Source organism: Piliocolobus tephrosceles, chromosome 3, assembly GCF_002776525.5.
Source record: "Piliocolobus tephrosceles isolate RC106 chromosome 3, ASM277652v3, whole genome shotgun sequence".
Taxonomy (NCBI): domain Eukaryota; kingdom Metazoa; phylum Chordata; class Mammalia; order Primates; family Cercopithecidae; genus Piliocolobus; species Piliocolobus tephrosceles.
Window position 1 is genome coordinate 101786338 of NC_045436.1, and position 19884 is coordinate 101806221.

At 39.7% G+C, this 19884-nt stretch overlaps 1 protein-coding gene across 1 annotated transcript in view; it reads left to right on the forward strand.

Annotated features, from left to right (window-relative positions):
* HSD17B11 (hydroxysteroid 17-beta dehydrogenase 11) overlaps window positions 1–19884 on the forward strand; it is a 57116-nt gene that overhangs the window by 26618 nt on the left and 10614 nt on the right. Inside the window, exon 5 of the mRNA XM_023198080.2 lies at window positions 5886–6023. Coding sequence (XP_023053848.1) covers window positions 5886–6023 — 138 coding nt within the window. The remainder of the gene's footprint in view (window positions 1–5885; window positions 6024–19884) is intronic.

A 19884-nucleotide genomic window follows, 5' to 3' on the forward strand; every position in this document is an offset into this window, starting at 1 on the left:
GGAGTAGCTGGGACTACAGGCGCCTGCCACCTCGCCCGGCTAGTTTTCTGTATTTTTTTAGTAGAGACGGGGTTTCACCGTGTTAGCCAGGATGGTCTCGATCTCCTGACCTCGTGATTCACCCGTCTCGGCCTCCCAAAGTGCTGGGATTACAGGCTTGAGCCACCGTGCCCGGCCAACAGTCTTTGATTTTGAGAGGGATCTATCTTCTTTTAATTCTTGGGGTTTCATGAGGAAAACAGAGGATTTTTTTTCCCCAAAATGGGGTCTGTGGTACCTCCTTTGTTTTTCCCAAGGAGTCCCAAGCTACCAGAAGTTATCTGCGGGCCTTTCATGTGAGCATTAAGAGTAACAAGACAAAAAAAAAAAACCAGAAAAATAATTCAGTTGACTGAGAAGAAAAAACCTTTTTCCAGCAAAACAAGTTTCAAGAAGAGAAAAACATAAAGCCCTTTTAAATATATCTATAGCTTGTTCCACTTTTAAGTAAGCTGACTTTTAACCATAGTGCTCTTTAAAGAAGAAATCCTTTCAGAGCTCTATTACCCGACTTTAGCCATGCCAAGCGGCCAGTATTTCCAGCTTCTGAACTTTACCTGAGGTAAACTCCTAGATGCTTAGAGAAAGGAAAATTGAAGACAGTCCATGGAGGAGAAGAGAATAGACAGGGTCACGCATGTATTAAATCAGTAACAACTTACTTTCTAGGTGGGGAATTGAACCTAGACTACCACTGTGAAAGTGCAAAACCTTAGCTACTGAGCTACAGGACTGGACAGTGTCAATTTGTTTTCTCAGAAGGAATCTAGATTAGTTAATTTGGAGCTTGCAAAGGCTTTTAACTATTTAATATGATTTTCAGAGCTGGCTATGACATGAACTTTAAAATTCTTGTTCCCTGGAAGTACCGAGAGAAGGTACTGCCATGCGGTTAAAAGATCAAGCTCCCAGGGACATAAAACTTTGGCCTCCCAAAGTGCTGGGATTACAGGCGTGAGCTACTGCACCCGGCCTAACCCCCTAAATCTTAGAAGGGACTCTAACCTTCCTAAGTTAGGCCTCTAACTCGAGATCAGTAAAGTGTCCTTGCGTTTTATTAAGAAGGACCTGTAACTCACTGTGTCTTAGGAGAGACTGTAACTCCCCTAAGTTGGGCCTGTAACCCAATCCCATTCTTTACCCAGGTGTCAGCCCACGGGTGTGCGCGGATTGTTTTCCTTTGGGTGGGGGGATCTCGTCAGTATGGTGCAGTCTATGGTCCGCCAGAAATATGTTACAAGACCCCAACACTTACCCAAAGGTAGCGGTAGGATCAGGCTTTCTGCACTATAGCCCCTTCGTTGCGGAAAGATGTTACCAGAAAGGGGTCCCAATCCAGACCCCAAGAGAGGGTTCTTGGATCTCTTGGATCTCGTGCAAGAAGGAATTCAGGGTGAGTCCGCAGTGCAAAGTGAAAAAAAGTTTGTTTATTTATTTATTTATTTATTTATGAGAGGGAGACTCGCTTTGTCGCCCAGGCTGGAGTGCAGTGGCCAATCTCAGCTCACTGCAAGCTCCGCCTCCCAGGTTCACGCCATTTTCCTGCCTCAGCCTCCCCAGTAGCTGGGACTGCAGGTGCCCACCGCCACGTCTGGCTAATTTTTTGTGTTTTTAGTAGAGAAGAGGTTTCACGTGTTAGCCAGATGGTCTCGATCTCCTGACCTCGTGATCTGCCCGCCTCAGCCTCCCAAAGTGCTGGGATTACAGGCGTGAGCCACAGCACTGGGCTGAAAGCAAGTTTATTAAGAAAGTAAAGGAATAAAAGAATGGCTTCTCGGTAGACAGCAGCCCCGAGGGCTGCTGGTTGCCCATTTTTATGGTTATTTTTTGATAATATGCTAAACAAGGTGTGGATTATTCATGCCTCCCCTTTTTACACTGTATAGGGTAACTTCCTGACCTTGCCAGGGCATTTGTGAACTGTTATGGCGCTGGTGGGAGTGTAGCAGTGAGGGCGACCAGAGGTCACTTTTGTGGCCGTTTTGGTTTTGGTGGGTTTTGTTGGGTTTGGTTTTTGTGGCTCCTTTATTGCAACCTGTTTTATTAGCAAGGTCTCAAGGTCTTTATGACCTGTATTTTGTACTGACCTCCTATCTCATCTTGTGACTTAGAATGCCTTAACCATCTGGGAATGCAGCCCAGTAGGTTTCAGCCTTATTTTACCCAGCTCCTATTTAAGATGGAGTTGCTCTGGTTTACACGCCTCTGACAAAATAATCATGATATGCATGTTATAATTTTTAAGGATATTTTAAATGCAAGCATATAGTTCTGCATTGAAAAAATCTATATGTAATTTTGGCTTTTAATTTAAAATAATATTTGTATGTTAATAAATATATATTGTGTGCAACATCATTTTCTATTTCTGCATGGGGTACCACTGCACATACATGCCACTAGTTATTCAGTTTATTCATTATCATTGGTACTTTATCAGGACTCTTTAAGTTGCAAGGAACAAAAAACTTAACTGCCCCAAAGAGGAATTCTTTGGCTCTGTAATTAAAGCCTCCACAGGCTCTCTTCCTCTGATGCCAGATATCTACCAAAAGTTCCAGGGTTAAAACCTTTAAATTCCAAGTCCAGCAGGAGGAGGAAAAAAACATCACTTCAACAATGGCTTCAAACGTTCTTGTTCTAGAGGTCAGTGACTAGACTAACCCAGAGCCAGTCACTGTATGCATTTGGTGACAGTGGTATTACCAGAACAAGGGGATACAAATGCTGATGGGAAAAAACAACAGTTGTCCACTACAGACGTTTCACATTATTCTCAACTATTTGCTTTAATGAACTGTACCCCACGGACTATCCTTGAACATAAATCTTTGGAGACATGATTGGTAATTTCCTTGGGATAAACACTGGATCTAAGAGCATGGCATACTTTTAATGAATTTGATACTTTTTGCCAAATTGCCTTCCAGAAAAGGCTACCAGTTAACCTGTGCTTTGAAAATTAGAAAGCTGTGGAAAGAAAGTTTTTATCACTTTTTTAAAAGTTTGACATATATTGAAGGAAGACTTAAAAAGAAAAGATTGCTAGTTTCAATTCTATGAGGTGAAAAATCTGTACATTGAAAAAAAACTCAGATAAAAATTTCTTCATATCCTTATAATTACTGCTAGGCAAGAATTCTGTCTAGTTTTACTTTGCTTTTATATGAATTATTCCTAATGTAAATCATTTTTATATGCCTATATCTACTGGTATTTTTATATTAAGATTTTTCCATGAATGCCCTTTAGCCATTTATCTATTAGAGTACTGTCTTATTCCGTTATAAAAGTTGCCACATATTAACCTTATCTTTGTCTTATATGTTGCAAATGCTTTACCAGTTTGTCACTTGCCTTTTAATTTGCTTGGAATTCATAAAGTTTAGAGCATATCATATATAAACCTGGTTCATTACCCACCCGTAAAACCTGATTCTACCACTTTGTATTGTATCTTTAGGCAAGTTTGATAACCCCTCTTTACCTCAATTTCATCTTTGGTAAATGAGGATCATAATATATTTTATAGGGGTGTTATGAAGAATCAATGAAATAATTATTTAGAATAGGCCAGGTACTGTGACTCACACTTATAATCCCAGCGCCTTGAGAGACTGAGGCAAGAGTATGACTTGAACCCAGGAGTTTGAGACCAACCTATGCAATGTAGCGAGACCCGCAAGTCTACAATAAAGTAAAATAATTATTCAAGTGTTGTGGCACATGCCTGTAGTCCCAGCTACTTGGGAGGCTGAGGTGATACATGGCTTGAGCAGAGAAGTTCCTAGGTTGAAGTGAGCTATGATTGCATCACTGCACTCCAGCCTAGGTGACAGAGAAAGACTCCCCACAAAACTCCAAAATGCATCAGAATAACAGGGCAATGTCTAGCACATAGTAATCTATTTTAGATATGATTTTTATTTATGTTGTTTTTCAGTACATAACATACAATGTTACTTCAGTACAGTAACATCAGTACTTTTAATCTCGTACAATTTAATCTAGCAATCTTTCTTTTAAGCCTTCTGTGTTAGTCCACTCTCACCCTGCTATAAATAACTGCCAAAGACTGGGCAATTTATAAAGGAAAGAGGTTCATGCATGACTGGGGAGGCCTCAGGAAGCTTACAATTATGGAGGAAGGGGAAGCAGGCATGTCTTACATGGCAGCAGGAGACAGAGAGAGAGAGAGAAGGAGAGAGAGAGAGAGAGAGATTGAGAGATTGAGATTAAGAGCAAGAGACGAACTGCCAAACACTTATAAAACCATCAGATCTTGTGAGAACTCCTTCACTATCATGAGAACAGCATGGGGAAAACTGCCCCCATGATCCAATCACCTCCCACGAGTGCCCTCTCTCAACATGTGGCGAATACAATTCGGACTACAATTGTTGATGAGATTTGGGTGGGGACACAGCCAAACTGCATCACCTTCAATATGTGCCTAAGCTTTTTATAAAAAGGTAAGAGAGACATTTCCACAGCTTTCTGTCTTCCAAAGCATAGATTAACTGGCCAGAATTCATAGCTACTTTGTGTAATTGCTAATTCATACAGATTTAACAGAATAAAAGATTATCTGATAATTAATGCCACTGAATTGCACACTTAAAAATGGTTAAAATGACAAATTTTACATGATATATATTATACCACAATTTCTAAAAAGTTAATAATATATCAAAAACCATTTAATTGTACATTAAGTGAATGCTTTGTATGATATATGAATTTGTATCTTAATAAAGCCCTTTAAAAAAAAAAGAAAAACCTGAGAAAGTAATGTCCATTTAGAGTAAGTAATTTCACTACTATTTCCAAATGAAAGAGCTGTTACAGTAAGAAACGCTTTGCATTGTGATTCACTCATTTGACAAATATTCCTTGAGCACCTAAGAGCAAGCACTGTGCTAGGCCCTGGAGATTCACTGGTGACCAAAACAGTCATGGAGCTTATAGGAGAGGTATGGGGGACAGATGTTTTAAAAAACTTAATCTCGCCCAGGCGTGGTGACTCACACCTGTAATCCTAGCACTTTGGGAGACCAAGGCGGGAGGATCACAAGACCAGGAGATCGAGACCATCCTGGCTAACATGGTAAAACTCCATCTCTACTAAAAAAAAAAAAAATTAGCTGGGCGTGGTGGTGGGCGCCCGTAGTCCCTGCTACTTGGGAGGCTGAGGCAGGAGAATGGCGTGTACCTGGGAGGCGGAGCTTGCAGTGAGCCAAGATTGCACCACTGCACTCCAGCCTGGGAGACAGAGCGAGACTCTGTCTCAAAAAAAAAAAAAAAAAATTAATCTCAATTGAGTGTTCAGTTACAAATCTGAGATAGATACTATCATAGAAAACTGAGAATTACTATATAATGAGAAAATAATTTAGACTGGGGGTTAGCAAAGGCCTCTTTGAGGAAGTGAAGCTGTGACTTAAAAGAAGAATAGGATTTATCCAGGAAAAGTTTTCAGCAAATTCTGTGAACATCTTAAAATAAATAAGGAAGAGCTTATAGTGACACTGAATTTTGTGGAACAACAACAAAAAGAAATATTCTGCTAATTTTCTTTAAAAGGCTTTTTAAGGAAAAGTTCTTACTCCATAAGTGATGCTAAGATGCAGTAAATCTTCTGTTTCAGTGCTCCTTAGACCTTAATGTGCCTACAGATTTACCTGAGAATCTTGTAAGATGTAGGCTCTGATGCAGTCGGTCTGGACTGGGGCCTGAGATTCAGGGAATGCCCACATTGCTCTGCAGAGGACCATTCTGAACTGAGGGAAAAAGGCAGACATTTCCGAATTCTTGAATTATGTTGTAAACTCTGTCTTTATTTTCAGTTCAAGCAAGTTTGCTGCTGTTGGATTTCATAAAACTTTGACAGATGAACTGGCTGCCTTGCAAATAACTGGAGTCAAAACAACATGTCTCTGTCCTAACTTCGTAAACACTGGCTTCATCAAAAATCCAAGTACAAGGTAAGTTGAGAAATTGAGACAAAAGGATTGGTGGTTGCTATGAATACCAGCCATTCTGTGGGTTTTCCTAAATGTTTTAATCCCTAAAACACCTGAGAGTTAATGCTCTTAGTTCATTTTGATTTCAGCTTCTGCAGATTGTGGGAAAACAGGTGGAAAGCCAAAAAGAGAGAAAGCAAGGGAGAGTGACTAAAAAAGTAAATATGAACGACATAGGTAAACTTGCTAACTCTTCCTTTTTTATTCTCCTGAGTAATGATTCACAGGCATAAATATACAAACATGTCACCAGGTGTGCTTGGGAACTATGTAGGGGCCTCACCCTCAGATATGTTGACTTACCAGGTTTGGTTGGGGTAGGGTAGTGGCAGGGAAGGGAGCCTGGAACTCTACATTTAAAAAAGGTGATTATCATAGGTGATTCTGATAGAGATAACCCAGGACCACATGTGAAAAACACTTCCCTTTGGTAATCTAGAGATTAGCCTCCAAAAGGAGTACCAGCTCATATTCTTTCCTTGGTTAAAAAATAAAATTATAAAGGATTAATTTGAAGATAATTTTTAATGTTTTCTCTTTTTAGAAATAGCTTTAATGTCTTTGTAAACATAATGCATACTTATTTGTTTAAATTCCAATGTTACTGAAAAATACAAATCAAAGAGTTTCTTTTTTAATCTCCTTAAAACCCTCTATCGAGTGGAAATCACTCTTAAAATTTTGATGAACATCCTTCTAGACTTCTCTGAATTTTATATAACTGGTGTATGTTACATATAGGGTCCTGGAAGCAGCAAGTATACTGCGTACTTCCCTCAGCATTATGTTATAGACATCTAATAAAGTACAGAGCATTATAATAAATTGTATTGATTATTGGGAGCAATAGCATCTCCTAGTGATGATTTTAGGGTTGTTTTTAGTGTTCTGGATTTTTACAGCAAATCAGCAATAAGCATGCTTGGGCACACATATTTTCACTTTTGGATAATTATCTCCTTCAGGTAGATTCATAAAGGGGGATTACTGGGCCAAAGGATATATAACTTGTAAATATTCCTACATATTGCCAAACTCCCCTCCGGAAATGCTGCACTGATTTGCACTCCTACCCACAGTGCAGGGAGAGCACCTTACTCTCTACTGCTTCACCAGTCTGCTTTCTGTGACCCTTTTAATCACTGCCAATCCAATACACGAAGAATCATCTTTAGTTTTACCCTGATGACTAGCTACATTCATGTTTGCTTATGATTTTTGGACTTTTGACTTCTTTTATGATTTGCCTGTTTCCGTGGCATCAGCTCACTTTTTGCTATTGAGCTCTAGAGTTGTTTTTGTTTGATTGTTTGTTTTTTGGTTTTTTTGAGACAGAGTTTCACTCTGTCGCCCAGGTTGGAGTACAGTGGCACAATCTCGGCTCGCTGCCACCTCAACCTCCCAGGTTCAAGTGAGTCTCATGCCTCAGCTTCCCGAGTATCTGGGATTACAGGCACGCACCACTACGCCTGGCTAATTTCTGTATTTTTAATAGAGACGGGGTTTCGCCATGTTGGCCGGGCTGTTCTCAAACTCCAGGCCACAAGTGATCCACCCGCCTTGGCCTTCCAAAGTGCTGGGATTACAGGCGTGAGCCACCACGCCCAGCTGAGCTCTAGAGATTTTTAATTGATACATAGGAAAGAATTCTTCATACATTTGAGAAGCCCCTTTGTATATCACATACGGTTTTTTCCCCAGTTTTTTTGTTTGTTTGTTTGCTTTTAAACCTATTTTCATTTAGTTTTACATTAAAATTTTCTTAGGAACTTTTTTCTCGTGGCCTTTAGGTTCTGTGAGGTGTTTAGAAAGGTCTTTCTCATTCCGAGCTTATGAAAATATTTACCCATATTTTTTCTAGCATATATTTTATGGTTGCATTTTTCATACTTAAATCATTGCCCCACTCAAATTTATTTTGATTTAAGAAGTAAGATCACAGTATAGTTTGTTTTTTCCAAATAGTTAATGAGTTTTCTGTACTATTTATTAAATAATACATCATTTTCCTCACTGATATTAAATTCATATTATAAGTTCACATGCTTACTTGGATAGACTTTTGGAGTCCCAATTTTATTGTAATGACGAGATTCAATTTTGCTTAGTTGTGTTTTGTTTTTGAGACAGGGTCTCACTTAGGCTGAAGTGCAGTGGTGTGATCGTGGCTCACTGTAACCCTGAACTGGGCTCAAGCAGCCCTCCACCTCAGCCTCCTGAGTAGGACTACAGTGTGTGCCACCATGCCCAGCTAATTTTTTTTTGGGGGGGGGGAGCCAGGGTTTTGCTATTTGCCCAGGCTGGTCTCGAATTGACCTTGAGCAATTCTCCCACCTCCACCTCACCTCCCAAAGTGCCAGGATTATAAGCATGAGTCACTGCATCCAGCCAAGATTCAATTTTTAAGTTTTATTCTGCCCCCTCAAACTTCCCCGTCTTTCCCCCAATTCAGCTGCCTTTGTTGAAAATGTATTTAAAATTAATGAAAAATATTCAGTGTGGCCACTTGAAGGCTTAATGGGTTCTAATTTATTTTCTTTTTTTTTTAATTTTAAATTTTTTTTTTTGAGACAGGAATTCACTCTGTCACCCAGGCTGGATGCAGTGGCACAATCAAAACTCTCTGCAGCCTTGACCTCCTGGGCTCAGGCAATTCTCCCACCTCAGCCTCCCCAGTACCTGGGACCACACAGGCATGTGTCCCCACACCTGGCTAATTTTTAAATTTCTTGTAGAGACAGGGTCTCCCTGTGTTGCACAGGCTGAGCTCAAGGGCTCCTTGAACTCAATTGAAACTCCTGGACTCAAGTCATCCTCCCAACTTCAGCCTCTCAAAGTGCTGGAATTACAGGCATGAGTCACCACGCCCAGCCTAACAGGTTCTATTTTATTTTATTTTATTTTATTTTATTTTGTTTTTTATTTAGTAGAGACGGGGTTTCAGCATATTGGTCAGGCTGGTCTCGAACTCCTGACAGGTGATCCACGGCCCCCAGGTTCTATTTTATATACACTTAATTTAAGTCATCCCACAGGGAAGCAGATTAGAAAGCCAACATTAGACAGAAATTTGGGAGCTGTCCAAAGATCTCAAGCCCCCAAGAATCTGTCAAATAGTCTTTAAAATCTTTTTTAATACACAATTTTGTTAGAAAATGAAAGTAAGAGTATTTATTTTAGAGGTCAATGTTTAAATTTATCAATATTAAACAAGAAAACCCTAACTGGAGTCTGAAGAGAGAAGAGAAGGGACAGATAAGTTTTTCAGGTTGAGAAATAGATCTGAGGAATGAGAGTGATGAGGATAAGCTTCAGTAAAACTGAAAGCAGATGTTGCAGATAAAACTTGCCAGTTTCCTCAATTTCTTTTTCAGTATGTGGATACTAAAATAACATATTTGAGTCAAGTTTTTAAGTCATAATGTCTTTCAGCAGTTAAAAACAGACATCCTATTTTCAAAAGTTATAATTGAATTTTTTAACCTTGCCCCCTTGACAAGACTGCACAGAGCTGACCTTAATGTGGGCTCCAGTGCCCTCTCCTGACAAAACTTACTAGTGCTATTAAAAAAGAATTAGGAAGCCCACTCTGGGGGAAAAGTGTGAACAGAGGCTAAGATGATTCTAGGCCGAATATAAACCTGACCAAGGAAGGGCCTAGAATATTGGTCCTGACATATGAACCTCTTTGAGGCTAAGCTGGTACTAAAGTAGACTCCAAAGATGAAGTTAGTTTTAATATAAAAACTTAGTACTTCTAATTAGAAGAGAGAACGCATTCCTCATTAAATACCAGTTTACATGTCAGACACCAAATAAAATGTCATTTTCTTAAACCTCACAACAATACTTTGGGGGAGATGTTATTAGTCCTTCTTCAGTAGATGAGAGATGTCTGAGGTTTAGAGAAATTAAGTAACTTGCCCAGTTACTGAGATTCAGATTAAGCTACATAGACCTTTCTGAATAAAGAAAATTGAACCAATATCTAAATGGCTGAATTATAAATATTTTGTTTCATATTAATGTTGGAACTTAAATTCTGTTTGAGAGCATATCTAAGATGTAGTTTATTGGTTCTTATATTTACACAGCTAACACACTGCAAAGAAACTGTTTACTATAAAGGTATAATACAGCATAATCTGGGTTTATTGGAATTAAATGTAAATTAGGTGTTCCGATTTTTTTTTAAGCTCAGTTATTTTTGTTAAATAAACTTGAATTTCAATAAATAATTTTTAAAAATTTAAAAAATATATATATATATATATTTTTTTCTTTTAGAGACAAGGTCTTGCTTTGTTCCCCAGGCTGATCCTGCCTCAGCGTCCCAAGTAGCTGGGCTATAGACGTGAGCTGCCACACCCAGCTTAGCACACTTTTAATCTTTGCTAGTATGATATGAAAAAGACAGTACTCCCATGTTATATTAATATGATATTTTTATCATTAAATGGGCCAACAATAATATTTTCATTCATTAAATTATTTATTTATGTTTGAGACAGGGTCTCGCTCTGTCGCCCAGGCTAGAGTGCAGTGGTATGATCCCAGCTAACTGCAGCCTCCACCTCCTGGATTCAAGCAATTCTCCTGCCTCAGCCTCCCAAGTAGCTGGGATTACAGGTGCATGCCACCAGGCCCAGCTAATTTTTGAATTTTTAGTAGAAACAGGGCTTTTGCCCTGTTGGCCAGGCTGGTCTCAAACTCCTGGCCTCAAGCGATCCGCCTGCCTCGGCCTCCCAAAATGTTGGGATTACAGTCATGAACCACCACACCCGGCCCATCCTTTTATATTTAGTAAGTCCTACTATCTTTGCTACTCCATTTTGATTATATAAATCAGACTGCATTACACAAATGCTTATAAAACAGGTTGAAGAAATGCCCTTCTGTTCCTAGTTTGTTGAGTATTTTTACCACAAAGGAATGTTGTATCATGTCAAATGTGTGTTTGATGCCTACTGAGATGATCGTTTAGGTTTTTTCCCTTCATTTTATTAAAATAGTAATAAATATGATAATTAAAAATATATAATAATATATAATAATAAATATAAATAATAATTGCTTTGTGTATGGTGAGCCGCTTTGTATTCCCGGGATAATGGCGTGTAGTTCTTTTAATATAATGCTAGATTTAATTTGCTAATCTTTTGTTGAGGATTTTTGCATCTATATTCCTAAGAGATACTGGTCAGTAGTTTTCATGTGATCTCTTACTCTGTTTGTTGTCTCGGGTTAATTCTGGACTCAGAGAATGAGTTAAGAATTTCTTCCTCTTCTATTTTTTTGGAAGAATTTGAGAAGGATTGGTGTTAATTCCTTTTTAAACATTGGGTAGAATTCATTATGAAGCCATCTAGTCCTGAGCTTCTCTTTCCTGGAAGTTTTTTGATTTCTGATTCAGTCTCTTCTTAAAGATCTCAGATTTTCCGTTTTTCCTTGAGTCAGTTTTGGTAGTTTGTGTATTGCTAAGAGTTTGTGTATTTCATGTAGGTTTCTAATTTGTTGGCCTGCAATTGTCCTCGTATTCTCTTATAATCTTATTTATTTCTGTAAGGTCAGCAGGAATGTCCCTGCCTTCATTCCTGGTTTTAGTAGTTTGAGTCTTCTCTATTTTTGCCTTGGTCAGGGTAGCGAAAGGTTTGCTAATTTTGTTTATCTTTTTAAAGAACCTATTTTCAGTTTCATTGATTCTGTAGTTTTTCTGTTCTCTATTTCATTCATTTGTGCTTCAATCTTTTTTTCCTGCTTGCTTTGGGTTTGTTTTGTTTTTATTTTTAGTTTCTATAGTTTCTTAATGTGGAATTTCACTTTATTGATTTGAGATCTTTTTATTTTTTTAATGCAGGCATTTGCAGCTATAAATTTGCCTCTGAGCACTGCTTTCACTGCACCTCATAGGTCTTTATTTATTTATTTTTATTTTTTGAGATAGTGCCTCACTGTGTCACCCAGGCTGGAGGGCCAGTGGTGCAGTCATAACTCATTGCGGCCTCTACCTTCCTGGGCTCGAGCGATCCTCCTGCCTCAGCCTCTGGAGTAGCTAGGACTACAAGTGCGTGCCACCACACTCAACTAATTTTTAAAAATTGTTTGTAGAGATGGGGTCTCACTCAGTTGTCCAGGCTGGTCTCAAACTCCTGGGCTCAAGCAATCTTCCTGCCTCGGCCTCCAAAGTGCTGGGATTATGGACTTGAGCCACTATGCTCACCTCATGCCATAAATCTTGATTTGTTGTGTTCACCTCTAAGTATTTTCTTATTTCTTGCGGTTTCTCATTGTCTCATTGTTTATTTAGGGGTACTGTTTAATTTCTATATATTTGCGAGTTTTCCAGTTTTCCTTCTGTTATTTTCTGATTTTACTCCATTGTAGTCAGAGAACATAGTTTGTATAATTTTAATCTTTTAAAACGTATTGAGATTTGCTTTGTGGTCTGATGTATAGTCTATCTGGGAGAAAATTTTCCATGTGTTCTTGAGAATAATGTGTATTCTGCTATTGTTGGGATGGTGTGTTTTACATATATCTGTTAGGTACAGTTGATTTATAGTGTTATTCAAGTCTTCTATTTCTTGGGGTCTTCTGTCTGGTTCTTCAATATGTGGTTGAAAGTGGAAATTAAATTCCCTAACTATTATTGTTGAAACTGTCTTATGTCCCCCTCTCTTTAATTCTGACGGGTTTGCTTCATGTATAATATTTTGGGGATCTCTTGTTAGCTACACAAGCAATTTTTAGTTAAATGTATTTTTCCTGAAATAAGTTATCTCTTTCCAACTAATGATAGAAACAATGCTGCATAACCTGAATATATTAGATTAGGTGTAATTGAGTGTTCTGATCATTTTGGGGGCACCCAAGATTTATTTCTGTTGAACATAGTTTTAAAATATCTAATTTCCCATCTGTAATGTACATAACACAATTTATTTTTTCTCTAAAAATTTAGGAGTTTGTATATGTGTGTCACAGAAAGATAACTAGTTTTTATTGACTAGTACCATAAAAAGATGTTATATAAGAAAATGCCCCATGTAACATTTGTGTAGTGTAACTGTGTAAAGTGCTTGTATATATACATTTCCATTTAACCATCATATTCCCAGTGGAGTGCCGGTGCTGGCTTGTATAGTAGTACTCATTCAATGATGTCATGTAGATAGTTTAAAATTAGTTGTTGTGGGAATATTTACAATGTGGAAATCAACAAATCCTACTAAACTGGGATTTTTGTCCCCTAGAGAACCAGTGGTTAAACATTTGCCACTGCACCACTGCACTATCCTTATTTTTCAGATTAGGAAATAACAAAAACAAACCTGAGATTTAAAGAGTTGAGGCCGGGCGTGGTGGTTCACACCTGTAATCCCAGCACTTTGGGAGGCTGAGACAGAAGGATTACCTGAGCTCAGGGGTTCGAGACCAGCCTGGCCAACATGGTGAAACCCCATCTCTACTAAAAATACAAAACTTAGCTGGTCGTGGTGGCACATGCCTGTAATCCCAGCTACTTGGGAGGCTGAGGCAGGAGAATTGCTTGAGCCTGGGAGGCGGAGGTTGCAGTGAGCTGAGATCGTACCATTGCTCTCCAGCCTGGCCGATAGAGCGAGACTCTGTCTCAAAAAAAAAGGAGTTGAAATGTTTTCCCCAAAATTACTCATTACTTAAGTGGTTAAAGTAGGTCATCAAATACAATCCTTCAGACTGAAAAAACTCTTTCCCCCTCAGTATTTCTCTACCCCAACATGCACTCTCCTTTCCCACCCCAGCAGATTGGCCTGAAGTGTTTTTGGATAGTTTCTACAAAATCCATTAAGAAGATTTGTTTAATAGGATTTGTAACTCTCATTAACTTTAGCGTGTCAGGAGAAAAAATGTTTCCACATACTGACATTTTAATAAGATATTCTTTTGCTAAGAAATTGAGTTTTTTCTGAAAGGCTTTTCTTTTGGCTTTTAAAATTATGATATTGAACAGTCATTATATTTCAATGAGAAGTTAGCTGACAGGGGCTAAAAACCTTAGGTAAAGAAATCGGGTACACTAGAAAAGTTTGGTGAATGCAGCACCACTTGATAGGTAGGTTAGCAAAGCCACAGTGTGGATGAGAGAGTGCTCTATTTACACAGATGTTTGTAAGCTTTCATGGAGCTTGAGAATACTGAAGTCTGGTAGCAATGTGCTACAAAGTGAATTTCCCTCTAAATGCTTTTCAAGGCATAGCATCCTTCAGTTTCTGGATTCATCCTCCTTGATACCCCTACCTGTTTACGCCGCAAGCTTCCATTGCCTTTGATTTTTTGCTTCCGTTAGGCCAAAAGCCATTGATTTCATTATTACATCTCCTCTACTGTCAAATCTCCAGGATTTTCAGATGCAATACTATTGCTTCAGGGTCCCATGGTGAACACAATATTCTAATAAATGAATGAAATGTGCTGAGAATTAAAGCTTATATATTTTTAAGCTCTACTCTCCTTCATGGATCCAATAATCATACTCACTTTTAAATACAATATTATACTTCTCAGTTGTCCCAATTTTACTTCAAAACATGTATTTTTTCCTGAATAAATTATTCTTTATTTTTTTCTAAAGAATTTCATCCAGTTTTTTTTTTTTTTTTTTTTTTGAGATGAGATCTCACCATCTTGCCCAGGCTGGTTTCCAACTCCTGGGCTCAAGTGATCCTCCTGCCTCAGCCTCTCAGAGTGCTAGGATTACAGGCATGAGTAACGCTGCCTGGCACATCCGCACATCCAGTACTTTTTGTCTCACTTCTTTTTTTTTTTTTTTTGAGACGAAATTTCACTTTGTCGCCCAGGCTGGGGTGCAGTGGCACGATCTTGGCTTACTACAATCTCTGCCTCCCGGGTTCAAGTGATTCTCCTGCCTCAGCCTCCCGAGTAGCTGGAATTACAGGTGCCTGCCACCATGCCTGGCTAATTTTGTATTTTTAGTAGAGATGGGGTTTCATAATGTTGGCCAGGCTGGTCTCAAACTCCTGACCTCAAGTGATCTGCTTGCCTTGACCTCCCAAAGTGCTGGGATGACAGGCATTGAGCACCACGCCTGGCGTCTCACTTCTTTTAACTAGACACACACGTTAAAAATATGCCTCCCCAAAATGTTAGCCACCCAGATAGTTTAGTGGCGTGGCAAATTTCATGAGTACATTTAATTATGTATCATTTTTTTCTAAGTCATTAATAAAATGTTTAAAAAATCTCAGTACCAACTCTTGTGCAGCTCCTCTCTAAGTGCACTTCTGTAACTGGTTTTTTTAAAGCCACTTATCTATTTATTTATTTAGAGACAGGGTCTAGCTCTCTCTCTAAATAAATAAGGCTGGAGTGCAATGGAACAATCATGGCCCACTGTGGCCTCGACCTCCCAGGCTCAAGGGATCCTCTAGCCTCAGCCTCCTGAGTAGCTAGCTCTACAGGAGTGCACCACCACTCTTGGCTAATTTTCTTTTGTATTTCTTTATAGAGACACAATTTTGCCATGATGGTTAGACTGGTCTCGAAATCCTGGGCTCAAGCACTCCACCCGCCTCAGCCTCCCAAAGTGCTGGGATTACAGGCCTGAACCATCACCTCCAGCCTAAAAGCCACTTTTTGGGGGCCACTTGCTAGTCTGTGGTACATATACTTGAGTGATTACCTGGCAAAGATGTAACATGGAACTAAGTAACAAAGCCAAAACCTAAGTGCAGTGGCTCACACCTGTAATCCCAGCACTTTGGGAGGCCGAGGCTGGCAGATCACTTGAGCCCAGGAGTTCAAGACCAGCCTGGGCAATATGGTGAAACCCCATCTCTACTAAAAATACAAAAAATAGCCTGGAGTGGTGGCGGACACCTGTAGTCCCAGCTACCTGAGGGGCCAAGGTGGGAGAATCGCTTGAACCCAGTAGGTAGAGGTTACAGTGAGCTGAGATCTCACCACTGCACTCCAGCCTGGGTGACAGAGTGAGACCTTGCCTCAAAAAACAAAAACAAAAAATAACAATAAAAAACAAAGACCTAATAAATATAAGCATATCATGTGGAGATGAAGGGCCTAAAGGTGGGCACATACCTGTCATATTCTAATTCCTCTGATGCTTTAGGAATTGTTCACTAAAGAGACTGCATATATAATAAAACTCATATAATAGTATCTGATTTTTTTCCCAAGACTGCTTAAAGTTTAAAAGTAAACTTGTCAGACCTAATCTAGCTCAATTATTTTTGAATCTTGTTACTTCTCTAATTCTTATTTGTAGACTTGAAGGGGTGGCCTGCCCCTCCACACCTGTGGGTGTTTCTCGTTAGGTGGAACGAGAGACTTGAGAAAAGAAGTGAGGCACAGAGACAAAGTATAGAGAAAGAAAAAGTGGGCCCAGGGGACTGGCGCTCAGCATACAGAGGACCCACGCTGGCACCGGTCTCTGAGTTCCCTCAGTGTTTATTGATCATTATCTTTACCATCTTAGAAAAGGGAAGTGGCAGGATAATAGGATCATAGTAGGAAGAAGGTCAGCAGTAAGACATATGAATAAAGATCTCTGTGACATGAATAAGTCTAAGGAAAAGTGCTGTGCCTTGATGTGCATATGCAAACATCTCCATAAACCTTTTTAGTGCATAAAGAGCAGCATTGTCACTAGCACATCCCACCTTCAGCCCTAAGGCGGTTTTCTCCTTTCTCAGTAAATAGAATATACAATCAGGTTTTACACTGAGAAGTTCCATTGCCCAGGGATGGGCAGGAGACAGATGCTTTTCTCTGTCTCAACTGCCAAGAGGCCTTCTTTCCTCTTATACTAGTCGTCCTCAGCACAGACCCTTCATGGGTGTCAGGCTGGAGGACGATCAGGTCTTTCCCTTCCCACGAGGCCATATTTCAGACTATCACATGGGGAGAAACCTTGGACAATACCTAGCTTTCCTAGGCAGAGGTCCCTGGGACCTTCCTCCGTGTATGTGTCCCTGGGTACTTGAGATTAAGAGAATGGTGATGACTTTTAACCAGCAAGCTGCCTTCAGGCACTTGCTTAACAAAGCACACCCTGCACAGCCCCAAATCCATTAAACCTTGAGTCACCATGGCACATGTCTCTTGCAAGGACAGGGTTGGGGGCAGGGTCACAGATTAACAGCATCTCAAATACAGAACAAAATGAAGTCTCTTATGTCTACTTCTTTCTATATATACACAGTAACAATCTGATCTTTCTTTTCCCCACATTTCCCCCTTTTCTTTCAACAAAACCGCCATCATCATCATGGCTCGTTCTCGATGGTCGCTGTCTCTTTGGAATTGTTGGGTATACCTGCAAACTAACAGTAGACAGAACAGGCACACAAGGATTCATATGAAATTTACAATAGTAGTACTTCAGATGGTGTTAACCCAAGTGACAGGGTTAAGATTTGCAAGGCCATCAGCAACTCCTGCAATTGCCTCAGTTTCTGGTACCAACACAGAGATCACATACTTCACGAGGTAATAAAATATCACAAAGCACGTGGAGGCAGGGTGAGATCACAGGACCACAGGATGGGGCAAAATTAAAATTGCTAATGAAATTTCAGGAACGCATTGTCATTGATAACATCTTATCAGGAAACAGGGTTTGAGAGCAGACAACCCGTCTGACCAAAATTTATTAGGTGGGAATTTCCTCTTCCTAATAAGCCTGGGAGCGCTATAGGAGACCAGGGTTGATTTCATCCCTTCACTTTCGACTGTAAAAGGCGGCACACTTCCAATGGGGTGGTCTATAGGCCTACCCTCAGAGTGCATTCTTTTTCTCAGGGAGGTTGCTTGCTGAGAAAAAGAATTCAGCAATATTTCTTCTATTTGTTAAAGAGAGGAAATATGCCTCTGTTCCGGCCAGTTCAAGGTTACCTCCCTTGTTCCCTGAACGTCACTGTTATCCTGTTCTGTTTTCAAGATGCCCAGATTTCATATTGTTCAAACACACATGCTCTACAAACAATTTATGCAGTTAACACAATCATCACAGGGGCCTGAGGTGACATATATCCTCCTCAGCTTACAAAGAAGATGATAGGATGAAGAGATTAAAGTAAAGACAGACATAGGAAATTATAAAAGTATTAATTTGGGGAACTAATAAATGTCCATGAAATCTTCACATTTTATGTTTTTCTGCTGTGGCTGCAGCGGGTCCCTCCGTTCAGAGTCCCTGACTTCCTGCAACATCCTCTCTCCCTTTCCTTTTATATAAATGTGCCATGGCGATGAAGGCTTGTTTGTTCTCTCGATTTTGACAGAGGATTCTTTGACTGATTCGGTACACTAAAAACAAGCCGATTAAACAGAGACACATAATTCCAAAATTTACTGCAGTACAGCTCTCAATAGACTTAATCCAAGTCATGGGGTTTAATCCATAAAGATTTTTTGCCACTTGATCTAATGCCTCAGCTCCAGGCACAATGGATAAGTGAGCTTGAGAGGCTTCAAAAATTTGTTCTTTTAATTTAGAAATGTCTAAAGTGAGATTATGTTCTCTTCCCTGTAGATCACATCTAACCATGTCCCAGTGATGTTCAGACTCATTATAAACTTGGGGTGTAATGCAAAAATCTGATGTATTCCAGTCACACTGTAACTTGAAACAATGATCTAAGCTCATGAGCCTATCTCCCATCCAAATGACAGTTTGTCTAAGATCATTAATTTGATTTGCCAATTTTTGATCAATGCCAGATTGTGAATTCCACAATCTTGTAGAATTCTTTTGCCAGTTGTCAACAAAGCTTACTGTCTGAACAGAAGAGTGCAATGCAACTCCTACCACAGCGGCTGTAGCTGTGACTGCTATTAATCCTATAATCACTGCAATTAAAGTAAAAATGAATCTTTTGGATCTATATAAAATGCCTTTGAATACTTCAGTCAAAATATGGATGGATGGCGAGGCCTCCCATGTTCAGTCCATGGACACAGGGATCCACAGGCCTTCTCTTGCTCTCACTAGCAGAATACGGTGCTGCCAATTAAAAGTTGAATCAATAGGCTGGGCACAGTGGCTCAAGCCTGTAATCCCAGCACTTTGGGAGGCCGAGACGGGTGGATCACGAGGTCAGGAGATCGAGACCATCCTGGCTAACATGGTGAAACCCTGTCTCTACTAAAAAAAAAAAATACAAAAAACTAGCCAGGCGAGGTGGCGGGCGCCTGTAATCCCAGCTACTCAGGAGGCTGAGGCAGGAGAATGGCGTAAACCCAGGAGGCGGAGCTTGCAGTGAGCTGAGATCCCGCCACTGCACTCCAGCCTGGGCGACAGAGCGAGACTCTGTCTCAAAAAAAAAAAAAAAAAAAGTTGAATCAATGCAAGTAAACAATCTGCAATTTTCACAAGTTATAGTTTGGAAGTCTGGTTTAATAACTGTATTTCCTATGACTAACATATAAGGGGGCTTTACACAACTTTGTAAAGGAACTGTTAGACTGGAATTTAGGTTGGTAGAATAAAATGGCTTACGATCTCTTGTTTCTATAGTTTGATTTCCAGACCAAATTCTAAGGTGGTATGAAGCCACAGTAAGCCTCCATAATTTTGGATATTTGGGACCAAAAACAGCACTTATTATTTTTGGTCTTGGAGTAGAGATTCCTTTTTCTCCCCATTCCCAAGGGTAGAAAGACTGTAATTTTTTTGTGCTTATGTTCGTCTAAACTTTCTGTTAAATCACTATCAACAGTTGACTCCCTTGTGTGCTGGGACAGGATTGAGTTTGTCCTGTGACATTGTGGTAGAATTGACCTCAAGGGGTCCAATCTATAACAG